We start from the raw sequence: 18,962 nt of genomic DNA, 5'->3' as shown, positions 1-18,962 counted from the left end.
TGCAGATCCTTTCACAAGTCCCTCCAAGATTCATTATTCATGCTTCCAGACGTCTATATATCTGGAATCCTCATGGAAACTGGATTCCTATGAAAAGCATTCATATTTTCAAGTAACTTGTGGAAACCGGAAAGCGACATCATTTTAGAAATGAAGAAAACACTTTTATTTCCATTCTGGTTGATGGTTAACTTTTTAAACTATTACAGACCAAAGATGTCAATGTCTAATGCCTTAGTGGTGCTTGTGGTATTCTGTATGCTTTTAGAATTATTACCAAATGTTGAAGGAAAGAAAAAATTCCCAAAGTGCTCAGTGTGTAAAACTATTACTGACGATTTTAAAACAGGTTTAGATAAAACTGTCAAATCAAATTATGGTGGAGGCAATACCAACTGGGAGGAAAAAGCTTTAGGATCATATGCAAAAAGTGAAATAAGACTAGTTGAGGTGATGGAATTCTTGTGTAAAGGAGGAGATAAAGAGTGTCATCATTTATTAGAGGAACATGAAGAACTTGTTGAAAAATATTGGTTTGAAGAATTTGGAAAAAAAGACAATTTGGATATTTATAAATGGCTGTGTATTGAGCAAATCAAAGCATGTTGTCCTGAGAATACTTATGGTCCAAACTGTATACCTTGTACTGGTGGAGCTCAGAGACCTTGTTCTGGAAATGGTAATTGCGATGGTAATGGAACTCGAAAAGGAAAAGGAACCTGTAGTTGTTATCATGGTTATAAAGGAGATTTGTGTGATGATTGCTCTGATGATCATTTTGAAGAATCTAGGAACACAACTCATGTAGTCTGTCAGAAATGTGACCAATCGTGTAAATCAGGATGTTATCAAGCTGGTCCTACAGGATGTGAAGAATGTAATACTGGATATGAGTTAATAGATGAAACATGTACTGATATAAATGAATGTACATCTACAACTAAACAATCAGACAATTTAAGTGTATGTGAAGAAGGGAAAGAATGTGTCAATAATGAAGGATCTTTCACTTGTATAGACATTCCTAAAGAGACAGAAACTGAGGATGAAAATGTGAGTCCAGATGATGAAAATACAGAAAGTGATGATATTCAAAATGACGATGAAAGTCAAGATGAAAATAAAAATGATATATTAGATAATATTAAAGATGAATTATGAAATAAAACTCTCTAGGATAATTATATATTAATCTAAATTTGTAAATTATTGTTGTTAATGTCAGTGCATGCAGATACAGTCAAAAATATTTGTTAAAAATATCATTCAGATTTAAAAATTTAAAAACTACTTGTGTTAAGTTACTGTTGTTGTTTACATGATAAAAAGAGTTGAGCAAATGACACTAAACTGCTCTAATAGAAATGCATGGGTTGCAAGTTTGCTCTTTCGATCTATCCAAACAGAATGCTGAATCAACAAAATCTTCAAGAGTACAAATTTTGCATTATTTCATTGTAAAAAATGCATAAAATATAGGATTTAAGCCCTAGATGTTCAAAACATTTTCCCCTTACCCTCCCTAGAAAGGATTGACAAAAATTTGGCAATGATTCCTCCCAATCCAGAATTCAGTCTCTGCCAGTGGACAACATCTTATAAATATTTGGCTTACTGCCCCTTTAACTATTGAAGGTCCAGCAACATGGTTAAAGGGACAGGTTCGCCATCTGTTTGACCAATGGCACCATAGTCTCAGTCACAGGAAATATTTAGAGAAGTTAATCAGTAATAGTGTTCACAGCTCACCAGCCTTCAATTCCATGTGTGTTCAGAATGACCCACCATATAATAGAAAGACATAGAGGTATTTTTTTTAGGAATTATGCTATTTTTAGTACTTGTGAAGACTTTTTACATATGATATGACCTACAAATTTATTCATTTAATTAAAAATCATTTATGTGCAAATTTACTTCAACTTTAATAACTAATCAAAATTATTGATTAATTGTGACACATAGCTCATTAATATACATCAGTACACAGTAGTAGGAGTAGTAGTAGTAGCAGTAGAAATGAAATGGAGTTTTACGTCGTACTTTCCTGTACCATGTGGGCTAATGAAGACAGGCAATGCCATGCAGGATACAATGAGGGAAAGTTTGCTCTGTCGAGGGATCTCTAACGTGCACAGCCTTGGTTTATTGTCCCATCTGAACGACTAGACCTGCAGTGGAGTGACTGAGTCGAGTTAGTGGGAAAGACAGATTCAAGTTAGTGGAGAGACAGAGTCAAGTTCCTGGAGAGACAGAGCCAAGTTAGTAGAGAGACAAAGTTGAGTTTGTGTCAAATATTTCTAAAATGTTATAATGAGCATTCAATTATTTAGGTTATGTGTTACCATTCCTTCTACCTTCTACAACTTTTACCTGTAGCCTATCCATACCCTATCTGTATTGTCAGCTGCAAACAAAATTGACAAAACTTTTCTAAACAAAATCATTTAACTTGATTTGCCAGATAGTTATGCCTATTAACAAGTTATTTTTTTTTTTATTTATGAATGAAATAGAATTTTCAGTGAATACTGAAATCACATTTTTACCCGCCTATCTAATAAAGCTTAGTCCATCCATGATAATCTGTTTTAAATTTGCAGCAATGTCAATAATTTTAGGTGAAATTTAGCAAGAGGTAGAAGTTGTCTACCATCTAATCTGAAATTACTTAATAAGAACAATTTTTAAAAGAAATAGCTGATAGAAGAAGATTTTGAGATCATATTACATAATATTGTATATAAATATACATGTGTAACACTCAAGTATAGACCACTAACAATATTATGGTGTTTTCAACCCTAGTTTGAAAGATCTTAGGCCCTATTATGAAAACTAATGCAGCAAATGCAGATTTGCATTAAAGATCTTATCCACTAGACTGAAGGCGCACAATTGTACCATTTACCCTATTTTCTTCATTCATCATGAGCCGACATACTTTTAACCAATCAGATTACAGTAATTACACACTGCGATGTGAGAAAATATGGCCGACATGGCCAGTCGACAGGCTAGCTTCGAAGGAGGCTCTCATGTCGAAAGTACAGAGGAGGGAGAGACACCAATTGACGAAAAGGGATTTCCTGAAGAAAGACTCGACCTCACGGCACCAGTGGAAGCGCTGTAAGTTATATCATCGTGATAATTTTGAGAATGCATTGTTGATGAAAAGTTTGGACTTTTTCCAAATTTGATTCATTCAGTTTGAGAGTCGAGGCTCTAAAGGGGAGGGTCGATCATTTACGCCTAGATTTGAGAACCTTGGCTCTATGACTATGGTAAACGTGAAGTTACATTCCTCTTATAATAGAGCATAAACCACAAATATGCATACTTATACAGAGCATGTCTGTATCAAAAGTAAAGGATTCAGTCAATGTAAACACTGGGTCACTGGCCTAAAAGTTAGTGATACAGTATTATTTAACAATATAAAATAAAGGTTTGCCTGTCATTTAATCAGCAGAGGCCCATCCCAGGCCTGGAGGATAGGCCAGTTTATTAAATTGCATTTTGAAATTGTATAGTTTGTCGATTTGCCTATGAATTACAGGGGAATAAGCCTAAGCTTAGTCAAGCTTAGTTACAAGTTTACAAAACAATATTATTAGCAATAATTTGAGGTCTGGGACTGGGGATCCATTTCAGGTTTGAAAGTTGATGCAGAACAAAGCTTTTATTTTATATGTACCGTACCATATACCTTACCTAAAAGGCCACAAGTCCCAAAAATATTTTAATATTTTATTGTGTTGAAAATGGACAAATTCCATATTAATCACTGCATAAAATCACAAGAATCTGAAGTTTCATTAAGAATTCTGAAATGCCTATAGACATACAGCATATTGCAGTAAGCTTATATCATATTGATTAAACTTCAAATGCCTATGAAGAATATGCAGCTTCATAGGTTGAAATTATTGACTAGATTTGTGAAATTTAATTTTTGTTTTAAAACCCTCTTTAAAAAAAATGTGTTCAGATTTGACCGAAAAGTGAGATTTTCAATTGCTTTTTAAAAGGTATTAATAAAACAAATGTGAAAAAAATACATTTCCTATTAGTATCTTTGAAAGGAAGGGGTATAAAAGAGTAAGGAAATGTCAAATAATACATGAATGGATGTAGAAAGTAGGTCATTAAGTTGTTCATTCATAGATATTGACCAGTACATGACCTCTATTGACCACAATAATCTGTGAATGAACTTTGTGTAGCCATAGGGTATAAAAAGCTTAATGTGTGAATGAATGAGTAGCCAGTCTCTAATATCTGCCAATTATAATTTATGTGGTAAACATTGACATCTTACAAAATACTAGTCTCAATTTCTACATAAAATTTGGTAATACTGGTATTTCTTTTTCATATATTTATCTGATAAAGCTTCTACAACTTTTTGAAGCTTATTAGCTTGGATTTGTTTCATAAAGCAATGAATATACTTAAAGATTGTCAGACTTATTTTTGAGGGAAGTTTAAATTGATTGATTCCTTGAAAAAATAAACCTGCAAGCTTGACAAATACACTACACCTACATAAATATTTTCCAAAAAATAGGGAATCCTCAGAGAGTGTGAGATGAGAAGTGCATGCGATTGCAATTTACAGTAACTGGTACCGGTAATTATTAATGTGAAGATGGGTGATATATTTTGATTATAGGTGGTATCATGGTAAATTAAATAGAAATACTGCTGAACAACGACTATTAACCAGTAATCAAGAGGGCAGTTATTTAATAAGAGAAAGTGAAAGTAAACCAGGATCATTTGTTATATCATATTTAGGAACAGATTCATCTATAACACATTTTAGGTATGAGTTCTCTTTCAGCTTGTTTATTTTATTCTAAAAATTACAATGTGAAATAGAATACTGTTATTTGATTTAAAAACATAGCTTCAAAGTTTGCTCGTTAAAAATAAAATTTACCCAGTTGTCATTTTCAGATCATACCAAAAGGGCAGATATTATCTGATAGATCAAATATAGAAGCAAATATATATCTCTTTTAGATGACAATTTTTTCTTACAGAATAACTGCTCTTTGTGGTGAATATTATATTGGTGGTAGAACGTTTGATTCTCTATCTGATTTGATTGGTTATTATACAACCTATTCATGTCTTATCAAAGGGGAAGCACTCAAACATCCTATACCCCCACCACAGGTAGGTCCTTTCAATAATCTAAAAGAAATTCAAAGATTTCTCCTTTCTTTCAATCATTGATGTTACATAGATAATGAAATATAAAATTTGTTCTGCTGTATTGTAAAATTAAAAAAATTGTACCTCTTAGAATGAGAATAAAAGTCAATTCTCAAACTTAGCCAATAACAGTATAGATCTTTATATGATGATACAATTATTGAGGGATTCAATTCTATTTTCATTTTAAGAGGCAGTCCTAGAAATTATTGAATGGATAAAAGGCATGTTGATGTTTTATAAGTTTCCAAAATTTTCAGTGATAATTAATTAAAATTGATAATATTGTAGCCCGTAGATGATAATAGAAGAAGAGTCATGGCTATATTATCTTATAATGTCTGTATGCCTGATACAGATCAAATCAGGTAACATTCTCTATTTCATTCTAGAGGGTAATATAATACATCTAGACATCTAGTCCTGAAATATCTATATCTGTCGAAAACCACATAAAATTTTGTTCAACGAATTATTTCTTGAAAATTTTATAAGAATATGAAATGGTTTTGCTGTGCAATTATAATAGATAATTGTTAATTAGTATATCTTACCAGGGTAACATGAAGAAAAGATTATTTCGTTTTGGTTATTTATTTACAAGTTAACATTATTGTTTCACATTATTTCTATAGTTTTGAGAAGGGAGAGATATTTATAGTAAATAATGAATTGAAAGAAGGGTGGATGTGGGTAACATCTAGAAATAACCAAAGTGGTATAATACCTGCAGCTTTAGTTGAAAACCTGGTAAGTCATAAGGCTTTAATGATATTTTTAATCAACACAGTATGATACCTAAACAATAACAAAGATTCTCACTTTTAGAATAGTACTCAATACATCAATTGTAGAGCAATATAGAAATATTTAAACAAACCTACAAAATCGTGTTGTTTTTCACGCTATGCTATACCTATATTAGTATATGATATACATTATAATTTATTCCAAGAGATCTGAACAAACTTCCTTCTTCAATCTTAATTAATTTAATTAATCCTGATTTTATGATGCTTTAACTTGACTTCTATACCAGCATATATATGTATTTGGCTAGATTTTTGAGTAGAACTGCTTGAATGTGTTTTACATATATGTTGATTAATGTAGGATAGCTGTATAGATCCTGTAGAACCACTACCCTATTATCATGGTAACATAACGAAAGAAATGGCAGTACAAAGATTACAACATGGTAGGAACACAGCTTTAATTTTATATTATTCACATGAAATCACATTGTTATTTTTACCTGTACTCGTAGTTATTTAGTCAGACCTATTGATAATTCGTATTGTTATTTTCAGCTAGTACTGGTAGTTATTTGATCAGACCTATTGATAATTCATATTGTTATTTTCAGCTAGTACTGGTAGTTATTTAGTCAGACCTATTGATTATTTGTGGGACTTTGCTTTCAGCAAAGTCCCAGTTTGTTATCGAAATGTCAATTCTTTTTTTTTTTTTTTTTTTTTTCGATTTTTACACACCTTACTGAGCTTAGACTACAATAGTTGCAGCAACCATTCAACATTCACGAACCTTAGATATAGGCGACGATGTGCATAAATATATTTTGGATCTTTTTTGCAAAACCGGAAGTGCCACAGTTCAATATATGGAAGAATAGATAATCGGCTCTAGAAGTCGTATTTTTCGGTCGATTTTCTTTGGGTTTGCATTTTTGGAATCTACTGTTAAAATCTGAAAGAATAGCAGTTTCAAAATTTCAAAATTCGAAAATTTGTCGCAGACATTTTTTTTGCCAAATTTTGCATTTTTTTCATTTTTTTTGCTTTTTGTCTGATTAATCTGAAAAAAATTGAGCAAAGACAGTTTAAGAATGTAAACAAAATGATACAGTCAAATTTTCAATTTCACTTCTGGTTTAAACAGGAAAACGATGTTCACTTCCGGTTGAATATCTTCCGGTGTAATTTGTATAGGACAAAAATTTTTATGCTGATAGGTAGACAAAGTTATGACAAAAAAACGAAGAAAAAAAAATCCGGAACAGACGTCAAACTTTGGCCGCCATTTTGATTTTTCTGAAATGATTCGATTTTTATTCAGACATAATGGCTCATCCGATTTAAATGATTTTGGTGTCAAATGAAAACATGACATTAGGAAGCCGTTTTTCGATTCTCAATTTTGCTTTCTTGCAACATCCGGTTGAATTTTTTCAAAGTTTGAAGGGTCATATCTCGTGATCGTGAACTTTGATGACCTTGACCTTCATAAGGTCAAAGGTCATTGACCTTAGCTATCAGTTAATACTTTGACATTTGACCTCCGACATGTACTTCCGGTTTTATAGCTGTCCGAAACAGCCAAATTCGCAGCTTTGGACTGCTCTAGCACGTGACCTATTTAACCTAGAGGGTTAATTTTTTCGGATTCTTAATGTGCTTTTCATGCTCTTTCAAATGATTTATAACAATCGTTTTTTAAAGCAAAATTGAAATTCGTGAATTTTTCAAATTTGAGTTTTTTTTTACAATATTTCTGTTTTTTTGAGCTTGGTGTGTATATATCTTATGACCTATTTTATGTAAAACATTGAAACTTGGAACACAACAAGAATATAATATAAATTAACCTATGACAAAAAAGTTGAGGTGGGCGTTGCACATCCGGGTTGAATTACTAATTGTTTACATTTTGAGAAAGGGGCATAACTCGCATAGGATACATTTGTTCAAAAAGGAACTTTGCACACAATTACCTCATTATTTTGGCCAGTTTGTGTTAATAGGTCAATTGTTTCAGCTTTATAGTTTCAAAAAAGGAACGGGTTTTGAAATTTCCATATTTTCAATTTTCTATTTTGACCTTTATTGACTCTTGTTGACCTATATCTTTTGACCTGTATGATGTAGAAGCTTTAAATTTGGAACACAACTTAACATTCAGAATATCAATTAACCTATGCAAAAGAAATTGAGGTGGGCCTAGCACATCCGGGTTAAATTACTCATTATTGACAATTTTGGCAAGGGACATAACTCACAACGTATACATTTGTTCAAAATGGAACTTTGCATACAATTACTTCATACGTTGAGCCACGTTGTCTTGGAAGTTCGATTGTTTCAGCTTTATAGTATAAAAAAAGGAACAGCTTTTGAAAATTAAAAATTTTCAATTTTTGACCTTGACCTTTTTTGACCCTAATTTTTGTAGGATTAAAGGTCATTCACATTGGCTATCTATTTATACTTTTATATTTGCTATCCTATCTCAAATTCCGGTTTTATAGCCGTATATATTTAAAAATTTTGATGACTTTTATCTCGTAACCTTGACCTTTGTTGACCGTCTCCCTTTCAATGTCAAATGTCATTGACCTTGGCTATCTTCTGATACTTTCATTTGTGCGGTCTGTCTACTTCCGTTATAACAATCTTCCAAAGAATTCTTCTCAACTTTAGACTGCTCTTGCGCGTGATGTAATTATCGTAGAAGGTTGATTTTTTCAGAGTCTTTTGCAATTTGCTACATTTGCAAAGTCCCACTCTGTGCCATGTGTGGCTCTAGTCATATTGTTATTTTCAGCTGGTACTGGTATTTATTTAGTCAGACCTATTGGTTATTCATATTGTTATTTTCAGCTGGTACTGGTAGTTATTTAGTCAGACCTATTGATAATTCATATTGTTATTTTTACCTATACTGGTAGTTATTTAGTCAGACCTATTGATAATTCATATTGTTATTTTTACCTATACTGGTAGTTATTTAGTCAAACCTATTGATAATTCATATTGTTATTTTTACCTATACTGGTAGTTATTTAGTCAAACCTATTGATAATTCATATTGTTATTTTTACCTATACTGGTAGTTATTTAGTCAGACCTATTGATAATTCATATTGTTATTTTTACCTATACTGGTAGTTATTTAGTCAGACCTATTGATAATTCATATTGTTATTTTTACCTATACTGGTAGTTATTTAGTCAAACCTATTGATAATTCATATTGTTATTTTTACCTATACTGGTAGTTATTTAGTCAAACCTATTGATAATTCGTATTGTTATTTTCAGCTGGTACTGGTAGTTATTTAGTCAGACCTATTGGTTATTCATATTGTTATTTTCAGCTGGTACTGGTAGTTATTTAGTCAAACCTATTGATAATTCATATTGTTATTTTTACCTATACTGGTAGTTATTTAGTCAGACCTATTGATTATTCATATTGTTATTTTTACCTGTACTGGTAGTTATGTATTCAGACCTATTGATTATTCATATTGTTATTTTCAACTGGTACAGGTAGTTATTTAGTCAGACCTATTGATTATTCATATTGTTATTTTCAGCTGGTACTGGTAGTTATTTAGTCAGACCTATTGATAATTCATATTGTTATTTTCAGCTGGTACTGGTAGTTATTTAGTCAGACCTATTGGTTATTCATATTGTTATTTTCAGCTGGTACTGGTATTTATTTAGTCAGACCTATTGGTTATTCATATTGTTATTTTCAGCTGGTACTGGTAGTTATTTAGTTCGACCTAGTGATAATTCACCTGGAGATTATGTGTTATTTTTTCTCTGTGATAAGGAAGTAAAACGATTTCGAATTGAGAAGAGAGATGGTTTATTACATTTAGGTGGAAGATATTTTCAAAGGTAAGATATGTGAGGTTTTCGATGTATTTTTTCCAGTCATTTTGTGATTCAAGTTGCTTTCTTTTATGTTAAAGATTTTAAAACTGTTGACAAGAGATCTCTCTTTCTCAGTTGTTAATGAAATGACAATGTGTACTATGGGGTGGGTGTTATTAAATTGTATTGGTTCAATATTTTGATAAAGTATTATTTTGTTAACAGTATACAAGCCATCATAGAAAGATATACTAAAGAAGAAATAATTGAAAACTATAAATTAGTAACACCAGTACATAGGGTATGTATATAAAGCTTACCTTATTCAATACACTGCAATATTGTAACGTTTGCTGTATTTGTCTCAAAATGATTAACTTCCTGTCATGTCTATAATTAGATAAAGACTTGTTGTTTTTTATACTTTTTGAGAAGTAATAAGTTCGAATGTTGTTGCCTTTTGAGTGAAAGTTGAAATAAGCAAAGTACAGTGTGCAGTTATGAATTAAGTATAGAAAAGAAAAAAACAATAAAATAATGTCTGCTGAAATTGTGTGCGAACTTGTTCCCATTTTAAGATGTTGTTGAACTTATCCATCCACACTGGATAAAGTTAGTCCCAATGTTGAATGTATGTGTATCAAACATTTCGTGAAAATATGATTCACATATTTGGATTCTGCTTTGACATATATTTTTTGAAGAAAAGAAAATATTTATAGAAACGGTTAACATTTGGTCTTGAAAAATTTTAATATTATAAAGTTTTTTTTTTTTTTTATATTTAACACCATCATAGTAACTAATGTAACTCTCAATGAATCATATGAATACTTTGTTGAGTGTTCACTTATGTTGATTGGATACAGGACATGATTTTAAAAACTAACATTATTTTAAGCATTGACCTTAATTTCTGTCTAAATTGGACTATGAGCATGAAAGGTTATTGTTGATGTTATATTATTTAAATCTAGCATGAACATTAAAGGGATAGATGCACCACCATTTTGTTACCAATTGTCCAGAATTATCCCCTTTTTGAAAAAGTTAAAATGACGACTCATCTTGTCTTGAGACACTGCCATATATAGAAGACATCTATAGAAAAAAAAAAAAATTTCCTGATTTGTGATATTCTTTAAGGAAATATGTGATTTTACACACATTACTAGTACTTCTGAAGACTATTTAGGCTGCAAATATCCAAGGTTCAAATCAACTCCCGAATGGTTCAACTGTCCTTTATCAGATACATTGATGCTAATAATGTTTTGTTGAATGTAACATGTTTATACAATATCTTTGCATGGCTACCTGTACTATACATTGTTTCATGGACAACTTGATCTGTTATTGTTACTGTTCATAGCTCACCATTCTTAGTGTATAATTTACTCTAATCTTCTGCATCTAACTGGGCTGAATTTAATAGGACAGTAGCGTTAGCCTATTCTTTTTGATTTTAAACTGTTGAGAGGGACCATTAACATGCACAGCCTGTAGTACACAGAGCATCTGTTTATTTAACATTGTCCTCCTTGCCTAATCTGAACTTTTAACTATGGCAATTTAAAAGCGTTATGTAAACTTTTAAAAGAGGCTTTTTATAAGTTATATATCTATTTGATCAAAATGTATTTGTTTTACAAGGGTTAATTAAAAACAGAGTGCACTAATTGTTAAGTAGAATATAAAAGATAAAATAAAAAAAGATGAAAGGTATTTTTTGGTCTATGTTAAACAGAAATTGTATTAAGAATTTTCTCAGAGTTTATATTGGACTGAAGTTAATCAATATAAAATTGTATAATTGTAACTTTAAAGTTGTAACTTCTGTTTGTCGATTGTTTTTATGCGCAATTATTTTCATATGTTTAATACACAGTTTGCATGTTTGCATGATACACATTGATGTTGTTTTCTTTTTCTTTCTTTTTCTAAATATAGGACTGCTATGAAAGTGATGATTACTCTGTTTTTCAGAGGACTTTATCAACGAAACAAACCAAGGATATCTATGCCTCAATACCACCTAGCTCAGGAGCCAATTTACTGTCTAATGGAGATGACAGTATAACAGTAAAGGGCTATTTATCAAAACGAAGTAAGTTCAAGAAATGTGGGCTTTTCAATCCTTAGTATACTTCAGACAGAATTGCATTTATGGATTGTGATATATAGGAGGTGCTAGTATAAGTTGAATGAAGATTTTCTTCTACAGGTTACATAGTGATTCGGCCAGGAATTTTCAAATGTGCCAGTTTAGATGAATATTGGTGTATGTAAGATATGGTTACGGGGGGTCTCACTGTATCAATATCATTAGAAACCTTCAGTTCACTTGTTAATTGATTAATTAGCTTACAGGCCTATTATATGAGTTAGATTATGTTTATTATTTTATCTAGTTGGCATAATTTTAAATGTACTTTAATTCGATTGAATTTGTGTATTTCAGGTGAAAAAACGAAGCGCTGGAAGCTGATGTATTTTATTTTAAATAGCTCTGAATCACATTTATTATATTTTGAAAATGAAAAGGTAATTCATTCATTGTTGCAGTTTCTGAGTCAAAGTCCCCTTTTACAATCCAATATTCCCTATGATTAGCCAAAATAACAATTTATCATGATAAATACAACATATACAATATACAAGTACCTTATTAAAATGTATCATCTATTATGATATTTTTTCAGAGATCCAAGCCAAAAGGTCTAGTTGAATTTAGTTATAGTTCTTTATATCCTGTACATGATAGCTTATTTGAAAGGCAAGTAGAACTGTTCATTGTAGTTTCATGTATCATAAATAAGTAATATTTCTACATCAACAATATGTATTATAAAACCATGGAGAACAGAAACTGTGGAATATATGTTTTAAGAGTTTTCTCTCTTTGTGAGAAAAGAATAATTTAAGTTCATTCCACGTTAAGTTCATTCCACGTTAAGGTTAAGGGGAAATTTGTTTTTTCAGACCAAACTGTTTCCAGTTAGTTAGTGAATATAATAATAACCAAGTACAAATTTGTTACCTCTGTGCTGAAAATGCTGATTCTGCACAGGTTAGTTTCAATGCCAGATTAATTTTTTTTTATCCATGAAGTGATCAATAAATTTTTTTTGCAAATATGTTAAAGGAGAAATGTCATTTTTCTTTAATGATTGTTTCATATTGACGGTTACAAGAGCAAGTACTACTTGTCCAACATCAGTACAGACACAGGCTGAAGTACAATCGTTGACGAAAGATTGTATAATGTGAAACTATAAGTAATAACTTGTTTCAGGTTCTGATATAATATTTCTATACAGTCTACAATTGATGTATTGAGTACTATTTTATTAACAGTGAAGATATTTTGTTATTCTATATGGATATTATATATATTGTAGAAATGGTATCAAGAATTAAAACAGCATTGTGTAAATACTTCACCCCAATCCTCATTTCTTACCAAATTCTGTAGTCTCAATCTTAATATTATTGATGCTCAGAATCTTCATACCAAAGTTTTTCACCATCCATATTGTTATGTGTCATTAGACAATGTGAAAGTATGTAGAACATTAGCTTCAGAAGAAAAAAGTAAAGATTTTTTATTGGAGTAAGTTTTGAGAAAATATCTTTATCAAATCTTATTCTGAAAACTTTTGTTACGAACCTAAATATGATTGAGTGCATTGGTAAAAGGTGATCAAATTTTTAAAATTGTAGTACTTTTAAGGGTGTGTTTACATTGAGATATTGCATTTTGTCCTAAAAGTATATTGATATATTTTGTTATCAGGATATATATTTTTCACGTGTTGTTTCTGTTTCCAGTGACATTCCAGCAACAACAGAGAAAATAACAATTACTATGTGCAATAAAGGAAAACGTTCAAATAATTTAGGTGAGTATATCATACAACTTCTTTTAAATTTATAGTGAGATGTATTGATAAATAGCAGCTATATCGAATTTCAATACATGATACATGATAGATTTTCTGGATAGATCTTGACTGGTGCTTCTGAACTTATAATTTGATCCAACCTCTATGGCATTGTTTTTACCAAAACCAACTGTCTTGCTATTTTGAAAAAGATCAAAATATGACAGATAGAGAGTGTAAATTATGAAATGACACATTTTTCTTATTTTGTTATTTATGATTTTTATAATCCCACATCTCTCTATGTGGACGTATATTGTCGGCACCCCTGTCCGTCCGTCGGTCCGTCAACATTTGCTTGTAAACGCTCTAAAAACTAGATTTTTGATGGAATCAAATGAAATTTGGTAAGTGTATACAATATTCATAAAACGAAGATCTAGTTCGAAATTTGAGCTATTTTCAACTATTAGAAGCAGAGTTATTGCCCTTGTCCCAAAATCTTGAATATGCTATTACTCTCTTAGTTTTCAACCGATTTTGATGAAACTTAAAATGGATGTTTCGTTTTTGCCGTGAAGGGTGTATATGGCTGTGGTCCACTATCTTAAAATTTTTTAACGAATCCATCAACATGACTTATTGCTGTAAGGTAAACATATTGGAACAAATGACAGGTTTAATTACATCGATTATTTTGATTACTTTACCTATTCAATATGATTTCTATTTCAGCTCAAGTAACAATTAATTTATGTGATTTAGTTAATAAAGAATATGTAGAAGAAAAGTATGCATTACAACCTTGTACTGCAGCTCATAAAGCAGGAGAACTAGGAACATTACGATTAAAAATATCCTATTCACAAGAAATCATCATGCCACAAGCAGAATATATCAGTTTAAAAGAGGTAAAGAAGTGTCTGTCAAATATTGTACTGTAGTTATAACATTCCTCATGACACTTTCATGAGAAGGCTCTGTTCTGTTCAAAAAATCCCTATACTTATCAATACATCAATTTGGTATATTTGCCTCTGTCTTCAGTCAATATGTCACTGACTCATTGTCCTCTTTGTCTTTTCCCTTTCAATCAATGTTATTGAACTTGAAGAAATAGAAAGTAATGAAACACCCATACAAAATTGCAACTTGATATGTGTTTATATTTTCAGTTGTTATTAAGTGATGATTACCAACATTTAATAGCTTTATCTAAATTTTGTCCAGCATCAGAATGGATACCACTATCTAAAGCTTGTTTAAGAATTTACCGTCATGAAAAAGAAGAAAGTCGAGTGTTAAAAAGATTAAATGATTTAGAAATTGAGAGACAAGGTAAGTTAGCCTAGCATTATTTATTTGTCCTTGAACTTCCAAACATGACATTTTACAATTCATGACAGAATTTTCCAATTTTCAAAAAATATCAATATTTCATATGCTTGAATAAAAATTCATACATACATTAAAAAGTAACTGACCAAAAACATTTAGTCAAGAATTTTAAGGTGTATGAAAACCATTACCATTGATTTCTGTAATGTTCGGTTCTGTAATTCCAAAAAAACTCTTTACCAGATTTTCACATCAGTTTGCTTGTATAGTTATGCCATTATCTAGTCATGTTTTCTAGAATTACAGATGGCGTCTGGAATTGCGAAACAATTTCAGTAGAAGCTACTTTTTGGTCCTATCTATTAAGTCTCTTTTGAAACCCTAAAGCAAAAGCTACGATTTAATGCCGTAAGTGAAGTTATTTCATAGATTTAACTATTCTTCAGAGGAGGTGTCAACTTTATTCCGTATTACATCATTTACCACCACAATGATGGACCAATATATGAGAATGACTTGTACATCATTTGTTAGAGCTGCCATTAAAGATACTATACAAAAAATCATGGACAGTAAACAATCTTGTGAGGTAGGTCAATACCAGGTCAAGTCGAATTAGCTTGTGGATTAAACGGCCAAATTTTGGTCAAACATGAATTTTTTCATTTTGGGATATCAAAAGCAGGCCACGTATTCTCGAAATGATCTTAGCGCTAGGATGTTCTTGAATCAATGTTAGAAAATAAGAACTTAAGACTAGCGCTTAGATCATTTCAAGAAAACCTGGCCTGATTTACAAAGAGAAAACTGCAATCCTTCAGATCTGTCAAGATCAACAATACAAAAAAAAACATTAACTCCAGAAATGAAGTGGGAAATGAAAGATTCAACCAGGCATCTGCACTGGCCAACTAACTGGATGTAACAGTGATATTTTTGTAAAAATTTATAGGAGAAAACAGACATTCTGACTGTAAAAGGATTTTATCACTTAGCATAGGATGTGAGTTACATAAAAAAAACTAATGTTATAAAGATTATTATTGTTTTTAGATAAATCCTGATTTTATGGAGAAGACATCTGATGTAAAAGCTAATAAAGATCATTTATTACATATGTTAGAGGAAACTATAGAGGGTATTTTTAAATCAGCTGATAGCTGTCCTACGTATGTATAATATTTTATATTGTAAATTCAAACTGTTTTAGGTTTTATACTGACACCTCTCTAATTAGGCTGATTTGTAACATCTGTCTACTTATCATTTACCTGTTAAGATTGACAGACGGTACAAAGCATCTTGATATTGAACGCACTACTAGCAATTGCTATCTCACCTCTCTGGTCCATGAATAGATTCAGTTTTTGTCAGAAAAATAAACCAGAGCAATTCATTTCAACTGACAACTGTTGTTTTCAGTTATTGATACACTACATCCAATCTTCCAGTCATCAAATTTAAGATCAAGTTGTTCTTGCAAGGTCTACCAATCCCCCTTAGTATTGTGTTAAACTTATTGAAATGAATATGCAAATGTAGACCTTAATTTTATGATAAGCAAATTTAAATATGTGTACTAAATAGGATTGTTTTAGTGTAATATTTTATTATGATTTTGGTTGAATTTTCTTTGTAGAATTTTACGCCAAATTTGTCACCATTTACAAGTATCAGCTACTAAAAGATGGCCTACAGATGAAACAGTTAAAACTAGAGTTGTTAGGTAGATATTTGTATATTAATCTTATATCAATTCATATTTCAATCTTATTATAATGAAATTGGATTCAATTTTGGAACAAATCTAGTAACATTTTAGTTATCAAAGACTTTGTTATAATAGCTTGACTGGTAATTGAGTTGAGTCTTATTAATATTACAATAACAACTTTCTTTTATTTCAGTGCATTTATATTTTTACGTTTGTTATGTCCAGCCATCACACTTCCTAAAACGTTTAACATAGTGTCAGGTAAGAGCAGATATTCCTACCGTGAAATTATTTTTATTATTGTAGGTTAAAATTTAATGGATCAGTCTTATCCACAAATCAAAGTTTAAAACTGTAGTACTGTTATTGTCTTAAATGGATTAAATTGATATTAGAGGCATTATCCTACACTGGAAAAAGTAGTTTGATGCCCCAAAAAATTATTTTTTGATTTTTCTCAGACTGTTTATATTATGATTTCAGAAGATCCATCAGATACAGCAGCCAGAACATTAAAACTAATAGCTAAAGTTATACAGAATTTAGCTAATTTAGTTGATACTGGAACAAAAGTAAGTTATTATATCGTAGATATCTTTTTCAATTTTTGGGATTTTTGGGAATTTCATTAATAGATAGTTAGTATGTAATCTTTTTGATGGTTCAGCTTAAAATTCAACATCTTGACAGAGAGTGAAATAAGATATTTTTCCAGTACAGAAACTGCTGTTATCACATTTACTGAATCATAAGAAAAGTTTTTCTGTTTGTCTTTTTTATCATTTTCAATTTACAATTTTATTATAGGAATTATTTATGGAAGCTGTGAAGCCATTTATAAAGAGTAATACAGAGAAAATGATCCAGTTTCTAGATAATTTATCAGTTAGTATATTTTCTATTTTCATTTCTCTGAATAAGTAGAATCAGATTACATTCAATATCCATTTCATTTCATTTCAGACAGTTTAAACACTGCTTAGAAATATAACTTCATCAATAATTATGAAGCTAAAAATGTTTATTTATTTTTTTGTCTAGAATATGGGTGCAGCCCAGCCATTAAAACAAGACTATAGAGCTGGTGATTTAGCTAGAGATTTAGCTACTATACATCAGATGGCTGCTACACATCTACAAGATTTACAGGATTTATCAGAGTCACAGGTAAATATTATAATATTTTTTACAGAGTCATAGGTAAATATTAGATTATTAATACTAGAGTCACAGGTAAATATTATACTATTATTATCAGAGTCACGGGTAAATATTATATTATTATTATCAGAGTCACAGGTAAATATTATATTATTATTATCAGTGTCATGGGTAAATATTATATTATTATCAGAGTCACAGGTAAATATTATATTATTATTATCAGAGTCACAGGTAAATATTATATTATTATTATCAGAGTCACAGGTAAATATTAGATTATTAATACAGAGTCACAGGTAAATATTATATTATTATTATCAGTGTCATGGGTAAATATTATATTATTATTATCAGAGTCACAGGTAAATATTATATTATTATTATCAGAGTCACAGGTAAATATTATATTATTATTATCAGAGTCACAGGTAAATATTAGATTATTAATACTAGAGTCACAGGTAAATATTATATTATTATTATCAGAGTCACAGGTAAATATTATATTATTATTATCAGTGTCACAGGTAACATTATTATCACCTGAGGTGCAGAGCGGATATTATTTTGACAAATATCATCATCATCTATTACATTTTTGTTATTATCATTAACTACGGTTATATGAAAATGTTATATGATTAATAACAGAAAATATTTTTTTATTCATTTATTTGTTATCCAGCTTACAATATTATAAACTCAAATGATATTGTCTTCTTCAGTTAAGAGTGTACAAATATATCTTTTTTTCTTTTGATTTTCAGCCATGCTTAAAGAAGTTTGTTGCAGTAGTCAAAATGTTAAGTGAACACAAAGAAAAATACATCAAGAAAAATTCATGACTATATGATAGTAGGGAACAATAGACATTTTAGCTACAAACCACAATCAAAATTAAAACTTTCCTTATTCTCAAAATCATTTACAGGTTTTTTGAATGTAAGAGGTATATTTTGAATGGTTTTATAAAACCTTATAAAGGTAGAAACTAGCTGTGTGGTGGATATGCAA

The 18,962-nt window shown here is 30.5% G+C and overlaps 1 protein-coding gene across 1 annotated transcript; it reads left to right on the top strand.

The window, feature by feature from the left end:
* Nucleotides 1-240: 240 nt before the first annotated feature.
* LOTGIDRAFT_75888 (hypothetical protein) lies at nucleotides 241-1,014 on the top strand (the record flags this gene model as incomplete). Its single annotated transcript, XM_009063441.1, has 1 exon — nucleotides 241-1,014. A coding segment is annotated over one exon (774 nt), but the record flags the coding sequence as incomplete, so codon positions are not given.
* Nucleotides 1,015-18,962: the final 17,948 nt, after the last annotated feature.

Source organism: Lottia gigantea (assembly GCF_000327385.1).
Source record: "Lottia gigantea unplaced genomic scaffold LOTGIsca_58, whole genome shotgun sequence".
Taxonomy (NCBI): Eukaryota; Metazoa; Mollusca; class Gastropoda; family Lottiidae; genus Lottia; species Lottia gigantea.
Note: the sequence above shows the minus strand (reverse complement) of the source record. Positions and strands in the feature narration are given on the sequence as shown.